This window comes from Apaloderma vittatum, unplaced genomic scaffold (genome assembly GCF_000703405.1).
Source record: "Apaloderma vittatum isolate BGI_N311 unplaced genomic scaffold, ASM70340v1 scaffold2457, whole genome shotgun sequence".
Lineage (NCBI taxonomy): Eukaryota > Metazoa > Chordata > Aves > Trogoniformes > Trogonidae > Apaloderma > Apaloderma vittatum.
In genome coordinates, this window is record NW_009725508.1 from 3560 (window position 1) to 20409 (window position 16850).

The 16850-nt window shown below is 37.3% G+C and overlaps 1 protein-coding gene across 1 annotated transcript in view; it reads left to right on the forward strand.

The window, feature by feature from the left end:
- The first annotated feature begins 1520 nt into the window (after nt 1-1520).
- Nucleotides 1521-16850, forward strand: part of LOC104276539 (histone acetyltransferase KAT6B-like) — a 66875-nt gene continuing 51545 nt past the window's right edge. The window contains exon 1 of the mRNA XM_009872907.1: nt 1521-2410. Within this exon, the coding sequence (XP_009871209.1) occupies nt 1790-2410 (621 nt within the window). The 5' untranslated portion in view covers nt 1521-1789. The remainder of the gene's footprint in view (nt 2411-16850) is intronic.

Sequence of the window (16850 nt, forward strand, 5' to 3'; positions counted from 1 at the left end):
ACCTAAAGAATGACAAATTCATAAAATGAATTGATGAGTATTTCTGCGATTTGGGTATAAAAGAATTTTATATTCACCAATAACCAGCTGCTCTTTTGTTACTGATCCTTTTCTGGAGGAATAATATAATGTGTGAAACATGATCTGGAGTTTATATTTAAAGAGACTTTTGAAGTGGTTCAGGAAGGAGAAGGTACTAAAAGTGCTTTTTGTATTCTCTTCACAGTTACAGAGGGATCTTTTCAACAAGTTGAAAATAATTTAGATTACTCTATCAGTTCAAGGTTTTTTTCCTATTTATAATTTACTCAAGTTTTAAACATAACTGAAATGCAAGATGAATTGAATAAATGAATAAAAATGAGGTCCAAGACTTGTGTAATCATAATTATTAGTTAACTGCTGCTTGCCGTAGCTTTATAAATGTAGTTTAGTTCTAGATTTTGCTGTGAATCTTCTACTTTGCAAGACAACTCATTTATTGAGAATGAAGATTTGCCTCTTCTGGTTTTTACTTATTTTCCTTTGATGTGAAGTAACTACACAATTTTGTTAAAGACTTCCAAAGTTCTTTCTCACGTTTCATGGCATAAAAACCCCTGATACCTCAAGCACATTAATTTATTCATTATGTGATGTCTTATCTTGATTTAATTTGTCTGGCTTTTTTGATTTTCTATTAGAGTGATATATTCCATAATAAGTAAAGAAAACTTTTTATTAAAACTAGGAGCCACTAAAACATATTCTGCCAGTGTCACCTCTTGCTGTGTCTTCATACTAGCAGTGTATTTATGTGAAAATGCCTCTATTATTTAATTTTCATTTCTGTTTCTAAAAGTTTGTATCAAAAATATGTGCCTCTTTACTGTGCACCTTAGGATGAGAAGCACCTTTTTGATTCCTTTCTGTGTTGTAGAGTACGTAAATATTAATGTAGGATGTAGTACCAGTAACTCAGTTCTGATATTTTGGTTTTGATTTTCCTGAGTTGTATAGTCAACATATGGCTCGGCACTTAGCAGACAGCGTGCTGTAAGAAATGGCAGGAATTAGTAATTGGACTTTCATCAATTGTTTTTGTATGTTTCATTGTTTTTATAATGCGAGTTTTTAATTGTTTGTTTATTTATTTATTTTAATGCTTGTATAAGCTGTGCAGACAGTAATTTTCTTATACCAGTGTGTCTCAAAATTATTTGTAGGCAGTTTGGTTTAGAGAGTATTTTCACATCTCTGGCTGAATGGAAATTGTCCAACAAGTCACGAGTAGGTTAAGTGTTGGGGTGATGGAATTCAGGATAACTAAACCCACTGAATGTTCTCATAAACAAGGTGATTTTATGATGACTTGTTTGGTGTGGGGTGAGAATTGACAAACATTTTGTATAATCTCTCTCAGATTTTTGCTTAGTGTGGTATCTACAGTATGAATGCATGTCTGAAAGCATTCTATTTCCTTTTACTGCTTCAGCATTAACTATTCTCTTCCTGCCTTTTTTTTTTTTTTTAAAGGTTGCAACAGACTTTCTTTTAAGGATGTACCAATATCATCACAAATGAAACCTTTCTACGTTTCCATAACAGTACAGTAACTGGAAATTTCAGTCAGGAGATATTTTCCTGCCTTTTTCAGTGCTCAGGATGGATATTTTTGAGATGCATCCAAGCAGTGTGTGGAGTCCTTTGATTTGTGTTTGAGGTGTGAACAACCCCTGAAAGATCTGCTAAAAGGATAAGGAGGAACCTCTATGGGTAACCCTTGGCTGGAAACAATTACTGGTCAACCATGGTAAAACTTGCCAACCCTCTTTATACGGAGTGGATTCTTGAAGCTATACAAAAAGTTAAAAAGCAAAAGCAAAGGCCTTCTGAAGAGAGAATATGTCATGCTGTTTGTGCTTCCCATGGATTAGATAAGAAGACAGTTTCGGAGCAGTTGGAACTTAGCGTTCAAGATGGTTCTATTCTTAAAGTTACCAACAAAGGCCTTGCATCCTACAAGGACCCTGATAATCCTGGACGGTTTTCATCTGTTAAACCTGGCACTATTCCTAAAGCTGTTAAGGGATCTAGAGGAGCTTGTACTGAGCTTCGTAATGTGGATTGGAATAAACTTTTGAGAAGAGCAATTGAAGGACTTCAAGAACCAAGTGGCTCCTCCCTGAAAAACATAGAGAAGTATTTGAGAAGTCAAAATGACTTAGCGAGTGTTTTCAACAATCCTGCCTTTCAGCAGAGGTTGCGTTTGGGGGCCAAACGTGCTGTGAACAATGGGAGGTTACTGAAGGATGGACCTCAGTACAAAGTGAATTATGGCAGTTTGGAAAGCAAAGGAGCTCCAAAATACACCACCACTTTCCCAGCTTCTCTTCCACCTGTCAGCCTTCTACCCCATGAAAAAGACCAGGTAAGTTTGAAAAATGAAAGCAAATGTAGTAATGAAAAAAATGATTCTTCTTGTTGTTTGTTTATTTAATGCAAAAATAATGATTCTTCTACTTCTTTATGTATCTGTTTAAATGTATATAAGTGAGGATGCATGTCAAAGATCCATGTGGAAACAGTTCTGGTAAAGGAATTTTATTTAGGTCCTATGTCCTGCCACTGTGTTGAATAGTTTGCTCTTTGGATTTGCAGTAGATAAACATAGCAGCAGGGAAGAGTACAGCTGCATGCTCCCTTCTAGGTGTGAGATTGCTCTGTCTTGCCTGGCAGACTGGTGTTGCTGGAATCTGCTGTGTAATTTGATTGTGGTATTCTGCATTCATTTTATGCTGGGATGTACTGATTTCCTTGTAGTTTGAACACCACTTGAAATACTACAGGTACAACTCTATTTAAAACTGCTAGAGTTGTCATTTTTAAAGATATTTTTATGAGGATACTCAGCTTTAAAACTGCAATTGATAGGAGCTGGAGTTAGTGTGAATATTCTAAGAATATGAGTGCAAGTGTCAGAGTGACAAACAGAGCAGAATCCTCCTCTTATTTCAATTTTGTTGGACTTCCTACATGGGTTTATTTTTGCTATTACTTGGGCCTTGTTTTCAGGTTAATTATTTACAGGGTTTAAGCCTTGAGGGAGAAGGGGTGTCACTTAATGTTTTGTTTATGAAAGGATAGCATCAAAAGACCTATCTGCAGGCATTCTTTGATCATTTCCCATTTAATATGGTGAATTGTGTTTTGAATTTTCAGTGAACTCGGGGAAAAAAAAGCTCTCTGTTCTACTTGAATCAGGTTATTGTAAAATATTTGTAAATTGGTGATTACATGCGAGTTTTTTTTCTTTTTTCTTCCTCACCACTTCTCATTGGTTAAGTGTGGTGGCAGTTCTTTTGACATGAAATAACCCGGGCAACTTTGTGATTGTAGAGGTGCCATTAGTGTCTCCTTCAAGAAATAGTATTATGGTTTTCACTTGCTTGTTTCCTTCATCTGACTAAAGCACTGGAGGTTGCAGAGTAGAGTGTGCTTCTGTTAGAAATATTTAGTCAAGTCTACAAGAACACTTGTTTGTGTAGCTGCCAGAGGTGGCACAAGTGTTGGTAGCTGTAGGTTGATTTTTGTGAGCTTCCCTAAATATGTGTTAAATGTGATTGTTTTTATGTGTGGATATCTATTTCTGTCAAATTGGACTTCTTGAGTATTTGAAGAATACATGAAGCTTCACACTCAATAATCAGAATGGAAATTCAGAAGTGTTGCTTACTGTTCAATTACTGCTGTAGCTTATACACTATAAAGCTTATGGCTACAAGTAATTAAATCTGTCTGTTGTCATGTACTTCTGGAGATTCCTCTGTATTTCTGATGCTCTAGTGGCAGAAGAAGTTTGAAGGCTAGAGTACTGAGCAACCAAAATAATTTAATACTAGGATACTTCACATGAATTCTGTGGAAACAGAAATCTCCCTTGTTGGGCTACCTGCTGGGACTGGCATCCATTGCAAAGAGTGTTTGTTGGGTCACAGTGCTGAAAAAGCCATACTAAAATACTTGATATAAGGATAAGTCTGTCTTTTAGAAGTTAGCCAAACAAATCTGTTCTCTAGCAAGTGCTTTGGCAAGAAATAAGATTTCATTTGGGTGCCTCAAAATTAACAGTGCGACTTGCGTATTTAAAAACTATTCAGCATACACACTTCCCTGACAGAAATAGTTTTGATGTGAGGTTGGTGAATTGGTAGTTGCCTATCAGTGTAGTGCACTACTCTAGTTGTATGAGCTGTGGCACAGGTTACTAGGCAAATATATAGGGACTTGGTTTAGATATGGGATTTTTGCTGATCTTCAAGCTGTGTGGCTTTAAATGCACTTAAAGGACAGTTCTGAAAGTAACTGTAAATAGGTGTATCTATTATTTGGATGTGACTGCATGTTAATTTTAAATTGATGCTAATTCGTGAATAAGTGGAATGACACTGCAGGAAAACTGTTAGGCTGTTTTTATTGGAAGTATTTAAGACGGAGTATGGGGCATGTCAAGATTATTGAGTTTGAGACAATAAAATGCAGCCAACTGGCATCTCTTGGGAATGGCTAGTCTTCAAAGAGGTTGGTGTATTTTAAAGTTTCTTTGGCTCTTTATATAGCTACCACAAGTAAGAGATGTTTTTTTTTTCTTTGGGCGGCTTATTGTTGGGTGTTGATTTTTTTTGTTTGTTTGTTTGTTTTCTTTTTAAATACTAGAGGTGAAATTCAAATATTTGTTGACTTTAGGGAGATGAAAGAATAGGAGGATGTGCAGAAATCCGTTTAGATGACTGCAGAAGTTTGAATAATTTTGACTTTTTTAATGCATAATTAATATCTCATCAGGATGAGACAAAAGGTGTAGTGCACTAGAAGTGCACTGGAGCACTGGCAGTCTGATCTCTCACTCTAATTGTAGCAAATGCAGACTGTGAGCTTTTCGTCCTGAGTAAAAGGTGATCAGAAGAGATCAGTACTGCCTGTGTGTGGTTTATATTGGTCTGTGGTGGGGGTTTTTGTGGTATTTTATTTTGTGGGGGGGTTGTGTGGTTTTTTTGTGATGTTTTTTAATGTGGGGTTTGTTTTTTCCTTCTCCACCTCTACACTCCCTGGCTCCCTGCCCCCACCTCAACGGCATCAGTCTATCTAGCGCACTGAGAAGATAGATTCTGTTGCGGTGCAGTGCCACTGATGTTAGTTTAGCAGACCTGGAACCTTCACGATGTTACAGGGATGTTCAGTGTGTGCATTTGATGAAATACTTGTGTGGAACAGGGAGCTGAAGTGCTGAATTTTCCTCTTGGTGGTGATGGTATGGAGCTGCTTTTCTTCCTTTTTATTAACTGGGTGATTCAATGCCACTAGATATAGTCCTCTTGTTTGACTACATGTAAAAATAGCTGCAGTTAGTTACAGCCATATAGTTTGTATTGCACTGTTTCCTCCTGTTATGCACAGGTCTGGAAGGAAACATTTGTGTAAAAATGTTACATTCCTTAAAGTGACTTTTCTGGATCTGGACAAAGATGTCACCTCTGGGTTGCATGAAGAGAAGTATGCAGTCTCTACCTGTTCAAATCTTCGCTTCCTCCACCCCTTTTTGTTCCCTGATTTCTGGGGAGGGTTGCACAAGGCTCATGGGAAGGACAGATTCCATTGGAAGGTCAGTAGCTGTCATCAGCTATGTAGTATCTAGGCCGTACATCGTATGAAGTGTAATGAGTAGTGTAAATTATATTTCAAAAGGACATCCCGTTTCCTAAATCCGTGTGACTACATTCACGTAGATCCTAACTTGATGTGGACAGATAACTTGAATCAAAGCACTTCAAAAGATGTCTGGTTTAAAGTGTTAAATTGGAGTGTTAAAGGACCAGTCTTTTGCCAAAGGTGGAGCTGCCTTAACAATGAAGGAAACTGAAAACAGTGGTGTCCTTTAGGATGAGGACTTGCAGTGTTTTGTTTTTTTCTTTCCTGCAAGTAAAAGCCAAAACCCCCACACAGAAGAAAGCAGAAAAAAAAGCAAATTTGTTGCTCAGTAACTTTATCTTGTACACTTCACTATATTGCAGTGCATAACTTCAACAATTTAACCATTCTTATGTGTTCTTCCTTATGTTCAGACTATCTTTCATGGATATCTTCTCCTATGCTTCACACCTTTTCTTGCCCAGCATCTTCTGAAAAGGACTGGATGAGTATGTGAATCAGAAAATGCAGTGTAGAAGCTGATAATGTAGTAGGAAAGGATGTGAACAGAGAGAAGAAAATCCACCTGAACATGTTGAGTGGTACTTAACTTTTCCATAAGCCTTAAGCGCATTAAAATACGCTTCTGGAAATGCAGCAGCAAGGTGGTGTTTAAAGGTTGTAGTTAGTCTTTAAATGATTGTTAAATTTATCTTTAATGGTGTCAGTTGCAGAGTGGCAGTATTGGTGGTGTTTTCTGTGTGCACATGTGCATTGTGTGGTGTTCCGTGTTTTCCTTGTCATTTGGACAAGCACTAGGAAAGTTCTGCAGTTTGGGAACTGCACAAAACCTGCTAGGCCTTAGGTGTTAGCCATCTCCTGAGTACAAATGCCATATGATTAAAATCCTGAAGAAGCAAATGTTTGTAGGCTGTAGACAACTCTTTTTATTTACTTATTTTTAAACATAATTTAAAAGGATAAATCCCACTTCAAATGGTGAAGAGGCAGCATATTAAAGCATATTTTGAAAGATGAAGTGCAAATGGAGATGACTTGGTCCATACTGTGCTTTCTTGGTTCTCCTAAATGCTGTCTTTAACAGCTCAGTAACTGTATTAATAGTTGTTCCCATCAGATTCTTGGCATGAAAATTTTTATTAATCCCCCTTGCGCTTTCAGTTTGTCTTTCTAAGCTGACTTTCATGTAAAACCAAACTTGTTTTATTAATTTTTCATACTCTGAACTTCCTATCTAATTTTGTTTTCACTGGCCTACATACATTTAGCTTTTCAAAAGTGTAACTTGGCATGGGTTGTATTTCAGTTTTCTGGTATGTAGCTTGTGCCAGTGCAGACACTGGGTGTTCCTCCTTCTGTCTTTCAGGCAAAGGGCCAATCTATAGAGAATTGCTTTTTTAGATTCCAGGCTCCTCCCTGCTCAGTTTTGCACCTTCCTGCGGGTAGGCAACAAAAGATTGTTGGCTGATACTTCCCTGCTTGCTCTACCTTGTTCCCTCCGGCCTCTAGACTTTCCACTGGGCAGAAACTGAAGCATTAGGCAGAAAGGTAGTGCTGCACGATGTACCTTACCCATTTACACATAAGGGGCTATTCATAATGCCGAGCTTTGGAGCTGTCTTTACTTGGACTCTGTGTTCTTGAGGATGAGTCTGAGCACCAAAACGTTGTGGTAGGTAAGTTTCTGTAAGACAGCGTCTGCAGCACTGCAGTTGAAGAGACTGTAGACAGGGGTATGAAAACAGAGAAATGAAATCTAGGCTTGAACCTTGTCGATCCATAAAATAATGTTGTCTTTAGAAGCAACCTGTGTTTCTCCCTTCGTGACATCTTCATGATGATGAGGAATGTTAGCATTACTTGACAAACATTAACTCTCATGTTTGTCCTTCTCATCTCAATTCAGAAGTTACCTTTATTTCTTGGAAGGATGGCCTTCACCTCAGTGTGTATAGCTCTTGTCCTTGAAGTTCTGGGATGATTGCTAGGTGTTGCTGCTCTTCGTTTCTTCACTCGTAAGCCAAGTGAACACTTACAAATAGATCCTATTCATGCTTGAGGTACTGGAGCTTATCAGAATCTGAAGAACAACTTACCCCATCTTCTGAGCATTTAAAACTGAAGTGGAAAAGTCTCGGCATCCCATATTGTGGAGAAGCAGCTCATACCACTGTAGATAGGTATATCAGGCTTTTTGGGCTTTTTTTCACTTTTACAGTTCAGCACATTTGGCTCAAACAAAGAAGTATGCTTGTAGAAGATTTCTTGAAGTGTTACGGTGAGAGATAAATTAAAAGCTGCTATTTCCTATGTTAGATTGGTGTGCTTTTTCATAAGGTGATGCAGATTGGGTTCTAATTTCTGATTCTAGTGACTTAGTTGTTGCAAACAGGTAATCTGTGGTTTCCTGTAGAACCATCAGTGAAGACACTGATCATTCTTTTTTTTTTCCCCTAGATATTTTGGAACATAGTTCTATATGATGTGCTCATGATCCTTGTTTACTGCAAAGAATGATTCCAAACCTTTTATACTCAAGCTGTTTAATCCTAAGGCTTGCTAAAATTTGATTCTCTTGGTTGTTTCTCTTCAGAATTAATTGGTGTCATGTACTGTGGTGAGTCCTGTATTGAATCTGACAGCAATGTGTTAAAGAAATCCTGTGTAGTTCCAGCAGTTCTGTTTTGTTTCTTCATTTATGCTATTTTCTGTGAACTCTTCTGTCTTAACTGGGAGTGACATTTGATTCCTAAAATACAGTTAGAGGTTTTACCATGTGTTTTTCCTGCAAGATCAGAAATCTTGATAACTTGCAGTTGAGGTTGTCTGTTATGTTTTGACACTTCCCCCCCAAGAAAGATCCCAATATGCAGGTTGACCACTTAGCAACTGTAAGTTTGTGATCTGGTGATTGGAAATGGCAAAAGGCTGTCACTTTTGAAAGAATTTCAAGTTAGGATTGAGAAAACAGTTACTCATCTGGGGTAGAAGTGTTTTTTACAACTTCAGTAGGACATAAATGGATTCAATGTCTTCTTTCAAAGGGCAACTCTGTTTCTCTGTGTTCAAGACTGTTTCCCTGGGTATAAGGACAGGCCCATGATTCCAGTGATTGTGAGGGCCTGTGTCAAGTCATGACACCAGGGCTTTCTGGAACCAAATGGAAAGAGTTGCTGTTGTGTACTGGAACAACTCTATTAGGGCTCAGATTTTGGCTGTAGAATTTTGAAGATGATGCATATTGAATCAGGCACTACTTGGGTGACAAATCCACTGCCATCCTTTGTGTTTACCTGATGAGAAACAAGCTAACTTCTAAACTAGTATGGTTTTTTCAGTCGCAAAATCATTTGTATGTGGTGGTGGTTGTTTTTCTCTGTCTACTTATATTCCTCCTCATTGAGGGACGTTATAACCAGTGTCACTTACATTTTACTGTGAGTTGTGGTTTGTTTCTTTCCTCTCCAGATTCTTACAGAAGGGCTTGAAGTTTCAAGTTTGCAACCACAGCAGCCTTCTTACAATATGCATGATGGGATGTCTCTGTAGGCAACTCCAGTGCTGCTGCCTTTAGTTCTGAGTTTGTGTGGATCATTGTGACTTCAGGTTGTGGTGTAAAGAAGATGTTACATAAGGAAAAAGTCCTTGGTGGGAGGGAAACTGCAGACATGTAAATTGTTAACTGTTGTGTCTTGTCTCTGCAGTGATACATATACATGTGCAGGAATTTCTGTTTTCTCGAGTGTTTTGGCTCTAGAAGGCCAGAGAATCCCATTTGTCTCCTGTTGTGGTAGTGCAGCCCTTCAGGTACTAATGCAGGTGGAGTAGGCTTGAGACTTCTGGTTTTAATGACAAGCAGGACTTTGACACAGGACAGCAGCTGTGCGTGATCTCAGCGAAGTTGTCTGGGAGGCATGGCTGATGTTTCCTCATCTAGGAGGAATCCTTAATAGAAGTGGTAAGTTTGCCCCACACTTTCCCCATACTCTCCAGCATTTCATTTAATCTCCAGTGATGTTTTGAAGTTGACTTCAATTTCACAGCTCTTTTTTTTCCAAAATGGTGAAAATGACTGACTGTAGTTTTAGAATTAATTTTTATGCAGTGTCCATGTATCTGTGGCAACATTAATTAGCACGTTTGCCCTTGGCTCAAGAAGAGATGGATGGCAGTGGCACCTATGTTTCAGACACTGAGCGCACACAGTTCTTAACTAACAAATAACTGGTTAAAAGTAGCAGTTGAAATGAAGAGAATAAAGAAAAAATTATTATAGATTTGTAGAATTTTTTTGTCTTTGTGTGGAACCGTTGTGTTAAAGCACCTCTTTCAACACCATCTACTGGGTGATTAGAGTGAAGATAGAGAGTGCTATTTCTCTGATGGCAAAAGAATGAGAGGTAACTGACACAAGTTGCAGCAAGGAAAATTCTGGGCAGATGAAGGTGAAAATCCCTTATAGTGAGGATAGAGATGGAACAGGAGCTCGGAGTAGCTGTGCAATCTCCCCATCCTCAGAGGTGGTCAGAGCTTGACTAGATAATGTCCTGAGCAGTGTGAGGGAACAGTTGAGTTGGGTCTTGTTTTGAGTGGTAGGCTGGGAGTACGTGCTCCAGAGTCTCTCTCAGCCTAGAGTATTCTATTTCTACTTGAATTGAAGGCTTGGTTACTGCTCCTAGCTGTTGGCTAATAAAAGAGAAAGTATAGTTTCTTTATGCAAGACTATGATGATGATTTTCCAACAGCTGCATCAAATAGCCACAGTGTAAGCTAAAGAAGTTGTAAGAGAGATGGAACCTTCCCCTGGGAAAAATATTGCTGGAGAATTCACAATGTGTTTATTTTTGTTGTTAAAGTTTCTTTCATTAGAATAATGAACATCCTGATTTCTGCTTTCTTGTGACTGCCTGAAATCTGAAAAATGTGACTGAAAGTTGCTGAACTTGTAGCTTTATATACTGGACCCAGGAGCCTGGGTCTAAAGCCTGCTAGACTTTATTGAAGTTTCACTGTTAGGTTGCGTGGATACCTTATCTGGTGTTGCCTGGAGGACTGTTGGTCTTTATACTGATCTGTGAAAATGTGAGTATTGCCTAAATTGTGGATTCTCTAAAGTGCTTAGGATTAGTGGATAATGAGCAGTAGTAAGAAAAGGGGATATTTGAAAGATTCTCAAGATGAAAGCAATCTTGATTATAATCACTGGACTTAATAGTTAGTTAATAAGTTCTATGATTGTAAAGGTTGCTGTTCCAAATTTAGCGAATACTCACCTTTCACTTCCTACTTCATTTTTTTTTTTCTCTTTTATCTTCTGAACACTAGTACACCTGCTGTAGGAGTCAGGTTAATAGGAATACATTAGTGGTAGAAGAAGACAGTGCATTGACTCCTGCAGTTAAGTGTTTGGTTATCAGTCAGTTCACAAATGTACACATGGAGGCTTATGTAGTAAACAATGGGGTTATACATAAACATGATATTTTCTGTTTTGAACATTCTTGCTCTAGTTTGACTTGTCCAGCTCTCTTCCTTTCCCTCTTTATCCAGTTGTGAAAATTGAATGTCACTGAAAACTTGTTAATGCTGTTTTACAAATATTAATGCTGCTTTAATATTGGAAAATTTTATAGTAAAAATAAATCTCTCTTTATTTTGACAGTGCACATTCCGCTGATTTAGCAAAGCAAGCTCTCATTCAGATGTTACAGATGTTTTCTGAAGGTCTGAAAATTATAGATAAATCAATCACCACATGACTAGGGAAAACCACTCACAGCAAGTCAGATAGCAGCACGTGCTGTGTGCATACAGAAGAGTCTGTATCTGTGATTGCTATATGCATATACGTAACTACGTGAAAAAGTGTTTGAGCTCACACTGCCTTAGAAACCAGTGACATGTTACTGTGTGGCCATTTTAAAGAGTTCCTCTTGTTGGGTCACTTAACATTTTGTTTACCGTACTCTTGAGAAAGGAAATTATTGGTACTTATGTATTTTAATGATTCTAAATGTTCTTAAAGCAAATTTTAAACTACAACATTTGTGAAGGTTACGGCTTCCATTGTCATTAAGCAATTCTTCTTCTTTATATCTATGCATTTAAGTTGACTCTATCATGATTAAAAGTGAAAGATATTTTACCCTGGATAAAACATGGAATGCAATAGCTGTTTGAAAAAAAAAAAGGCCAAAAATCCTGGCTTTAACTATCCTGCTTTTGTGCTAATTGAAAACTAATAAAGAACTAGGAATCTGAAGACGTGAATTCCGTTGTGGGCTTTGTGACTTGAAATTTATGTGATGATGGGCGGTTGTGTTCGCTTAATGAATTTGTGCACTGTGTTTAAAAAAGCATATAGCTGCTCATCTTGCAGGTTTGTTTTCAGCTTTTCAGTAGTGAGTTTCAAAAAAGTTTGGTTTTTTTAGATCTGGACATGAGGTGACTGGTAGGAGACTTCCTTGGAATAACAAACTGCTGGAGGAATCTTCCTGTGTTCCCAACTTTCTATGCTGCTCTGAATTCAAGATAGTACCTCAATTTTGCCTGTGAATTTAAGGAAGTAATTGTGGGTGCTATTCAGCCCAGGATTGACAGATTTTTGTTTTATGTCTCCTAGAAGATAGTTGTGGATGGAGAGGGGCATGCTGGAGTTTGGTTTGGTACTTCTTTTTCATGTTGATATCTCTATCTTCTCAAGTAACGTTTTCAACATGTTTATGAGTCACCTTCAGCCTATTAGGAAAAAGATTTTGATAATTTTCAGCATTAGAATAGAAATAAAGCTGATTTATCTGTTTTTATGTTAATAAACCTGCTGGAGTTGACTTTGAGAAAGTGCCTTTGACAGCTGGTAGCTCTCTTCTGCCTAAGAAAACAAAAAAAAGCTGGATGTTCAGGCTCATGGTGTGAACATGCCATGTTTAATTTTCTGTATGTAATTTTTAACAGAGTTGTCCATAGTCTGCTAACATAAACTTGAATCTTAATGATTTATATTGTTTCTTTCTTGCTATTGTGTTTGGATATATTTTGAAGAGACATCTGAAAGACTTGATTTCAAGAGAAGTTACTAATATAGCTGAGGGCAAGCTTATTCTCTTTCCTGATCTCTGGTGGTAAAATTGTAATTTGCTTTATACTTTTCAATTACAAGTTTTGCTAAACAAAAAAAGTGGAATTATTTTTTTTTTAGGAGTTTTCTATGGAATTTACTTGTGAAGCTTGATACCCTAAATTTTTTTTTTTATTGTAACTTAAGTTATTTTTATTTTAACTAACTCTTAAGTGTTCTTAATTGGAGAACAAAAGTAACTTTCTCACCCCTGTGTAGCATGGGAGGGAATCCTAAAATAGTTTTAGTAGTTAAAATTAGTGTTAACCTTGAATCTCTTGTTTTGCTTTTCCTCTCCAAAATATTTGTTACTTCTTAACAGATTTGTCTTACCTTTCAATTTCTGACCACAGCCTTAATAGCAATTTTTTTCCTCTCCCCACTACACAGGCATTTTGTTTACTTCACTGTTACTGATATCATTGGGAGGCCAGCAGCTTTAAATTAGGTTAGCTTTTGTCATTTATGTGCACAGCTATAATGACTCCTGTTGTTATTGCTTTTTTAAGCCCTGACAACTTGTCTTTTTTTCCTTTTTTTAAGGTATGTATTTAATAGATTTTACCAATTAGAGTAGACATCTGTTTGGAGATCAATAGCAATCAAAATCACTTATGGAGAAATTGTTGGCTCGTGATGCATCTAAAATATTTCTGGAAGTTCAGCTTCTTTTTAACTGTTGCTAAGAGATAAATTTTCATTGACATGAGGGATGTGAGGACATGTCAGCATGCTACCAGTTGTTTTATAGGCAGTTAGGTCTGCCGCCTTGCAGATGGTTGAAAAACTCTTGGTAGTGGGTAAATGTGCGCTGATTATCCCATTGAATTACGGTAACCTTTTGTCGTTCATTCAGTTCTGCAGACCAGGCAGTGGGCAGCTGCTATGCTGTTGAATTCTGGATTTAGTGAACACAAAGATTATGCTGAAGGGTATTTAGCTCTGTTCCAGGTATTGAGCATTGAACCACTGTAAGAAATTTTTTTTATTTAATACCATCTGAAGTGTACTGGTGGTCTCAGCAATCCAGTAAGACAGTGTCTTCAACATTTTGATTTGGTGATATTTTACAACTTTGGAAGGAGGACAGAAAGAGATTGCAAAGAGCGGGTGTGTTTTTCCTGCCCCTGCCTTTCTTTAAGTGATGCAAAGGGAAGTAACTCTGGTTTCTGCCTGTGTTTTGGTGTTGTCTGTGTTTCCCCTCCAGTACAATTTGGTACCAGCTCATGTGGCATATATCACTTAAAAAGTAGTTCATAGTTTATTGATGAAACTTGCCTCAAAAACAGTGTAAGCAATCTGGTTATAAAGTCCATAAATACATCTATCTGTATTTGGTTTGCACTTGAGTGTGTGCCTCATTTGTTGGGGAGTGTGATTAAAGTTGATCGTTCATGGCCATGTAAACTTGCTTGTAAACTTCTTTCCCCACCCTTTCGAAAACACAGTAGGCAGAATTTGGTTTTCAATTAGTTTGCTTTTATTAAAGATTGTTTTCAGTATTCAGTTTCTAGAATGATTTTGGAAAGGGATTTGAGAGGGAATTGGACCATTCCCCAGGTAAAACTTAAATTATTTGGATTGCAGAAAATGAAAACACTTCTGGGTTGTTAGACAGTATTTACACTGTCTAACAGATTAGTATAGTTTTGCTCGAGAAAATTCTGTTTTCTAAGGCTGTGAAAGGATAAAATATAGAATAAGGTATTGTTACAGCAACTATATATAAAGGGGTATGCTTGTGTAATGTGCTGTGTGGAAGGGGGCAATATACTTCCTTCTGTAACACAGTAATGAATTGAGGACTCAGGGAATCTTCTAGAGATCTGCTTTCTAAAGGCATTATGGTCCTCTCTAGGAAACTTAGAAATGAGTTAAAAGTAACTGATACTGTGGTACCTCATTTCCAGGCTAAGAGAAGAGGGCTGAGAGTTTTAGGGGTCTATGTTTAAGGATCACTGTCTGATGCCTCTTACAGGAGAAAGTGTTTCTATTCAGTTCAGATTCATCTGCCCTGCCCTGCTGAAGTGTAACTTTGACTTTGTTCTTGAAATGGTGTATGTGTGTGTATATTTTTTTGTCTAGTATGTAATGTTTTAATGGGTTCTTATGTTTCTTTCATCTCTTAGCAACTTTTCCAAGAATATATTGGGTGACTAAGGTAAACTAATTATTAATGCTTTCTTCAGGTAAACCAGACCAAAACGTAATAGCTCATGCAGTGTTATCTTTCAGTTGTGAGGGACTGTGCCCTCATTAGAGACAAGGATGAAGATACGTAGGCTGCGCAATAGCTTCAAAAGTACCAGCTTTTAAGTGTCCAAAGAGTTCAGAATGACAGCTTATGGCACAGCCTTGGTTACAGCACTGTTATATCTTGGTGGTGCAATAACGTAGCCAGAAATAGCACTGCGCATACTTTTTACAACTTGAGAAGTTTTACTCAGTTGTGTGATCTAGCTGTCCCATTCACTTCAGGTCTTTTCAAATTCTGTAGTAAAAGGCTGCTTTGTTTTGGCTAGGTTTTTAATAAAATATTTCCAAATGCTACAGTTGGAGGAAAAAGAATCCTGACACCGTAATGTTAAATTTAAACAGTTTTCTTGGAAGAAGTTTCAGCAGATACAGGGAATATTGTATATTACCTTATTTTATCACTCTTCGTTGAAAACAGAGTGTTAGACTGTAGTAGAGAGGACAATTTAATTCTTAATTGTGACTGTTATTAGCAGAGGTACAATGACAAGTGTTTTGATAGAAGCAAAACAACAACAGGGAAGAATGACTTAGAACTGCGTTTCAAACTGAGGTGGCAACTATTGCTTGTAAAGAGCTATTTAAATATTACTTCTCTCCTAGTCTTTTGATATGTTGACTTCTACACAGAAGTAAAAATACCAATTTTGCTAAGAGTTTTTAAAGTGTTACTACAAGAAAACAATGTTTATACTGTATTTGCATTTTTGATTCATTTATGTTCACAGAGCAGTAAATACTTAGTCTACAAAAATACTTTTCTCAGTAGATCTATTATGTTCCCTCACAGGTCTATTTGATGCAGCTTATACTCACTGTCAGCACGTATTCTCTCTGTGGTTATTGCCACAGAAGACACATTTGGTATTTATGCTGTATGCCTGGTTTTCTGTTTCCTAGGTGAGGAGTTCCAACTACTTTTCAGGTTTTTCTAAGAGCAGTATAATCTAGAACAGGTAACTCAATTAGTGAAAACAATATCAAAACATAGAGTTTGTTTTTGATTTTAAAAATATTTTTATGCTGATTTGGAAGTGCATTGAAGACACTTTTTTGAGACTTGCATGTGTTGATTGACCTCATCAGCGTAGAGCTTGGGGGAAAAGCTATGGCAAATACTTGATTAGCAGCTTCTGTGGAGGTACTAAGAAGTGTCACAAAAGTAGGAGGGAGGCAATAATGTATAATCTATATGAAACCTGTTCACACTATGTACGGTTTAGCTAAATTCTCAGGATACTTTTGCCCAAATTGCATGTTTATATTCAGACTACATTTATGAGGTGCTGTCAGCACCTGAAAACAGTATACTGTGGGGTTTTTTTTACTTTTGTAGTCACTGTTAATGCTTTTTCAGAGTGCTAATTAGCAAGTCACTAATACAAATAACACAAGTGATAGACGAGGCAAGTCAGGATGTAGAGATTTCATTTTCTCTTTTAAATTTATGGCAACTTCAGAAGCTTGAAGCTTAGCAGTGTTCATTTCTTTGTACAGAAAAAAAAAAACTTTTCCCATGAGGGGACCCTAACTGATAAGATCTTAACATGGCTTTTGTGGTTTCACAAGAAAGGGAAGGAAAAAACCAACTATGATATGAATTTACCATTGTGGTATAGGACACAGTATAGTTCATGTTGTTTCCTGTTGTGTCGTAATCCTTATTAGACTCTTCTGCAGAGTTAAATATTTTAATATTTAGCTTAAAATAATTTGGGAAAATGGGAAACCTGCATGGTAGGTGTTGGACTGTTCATCCAGTGAAGGAAGAAGCAAATTTTTTTCTCAC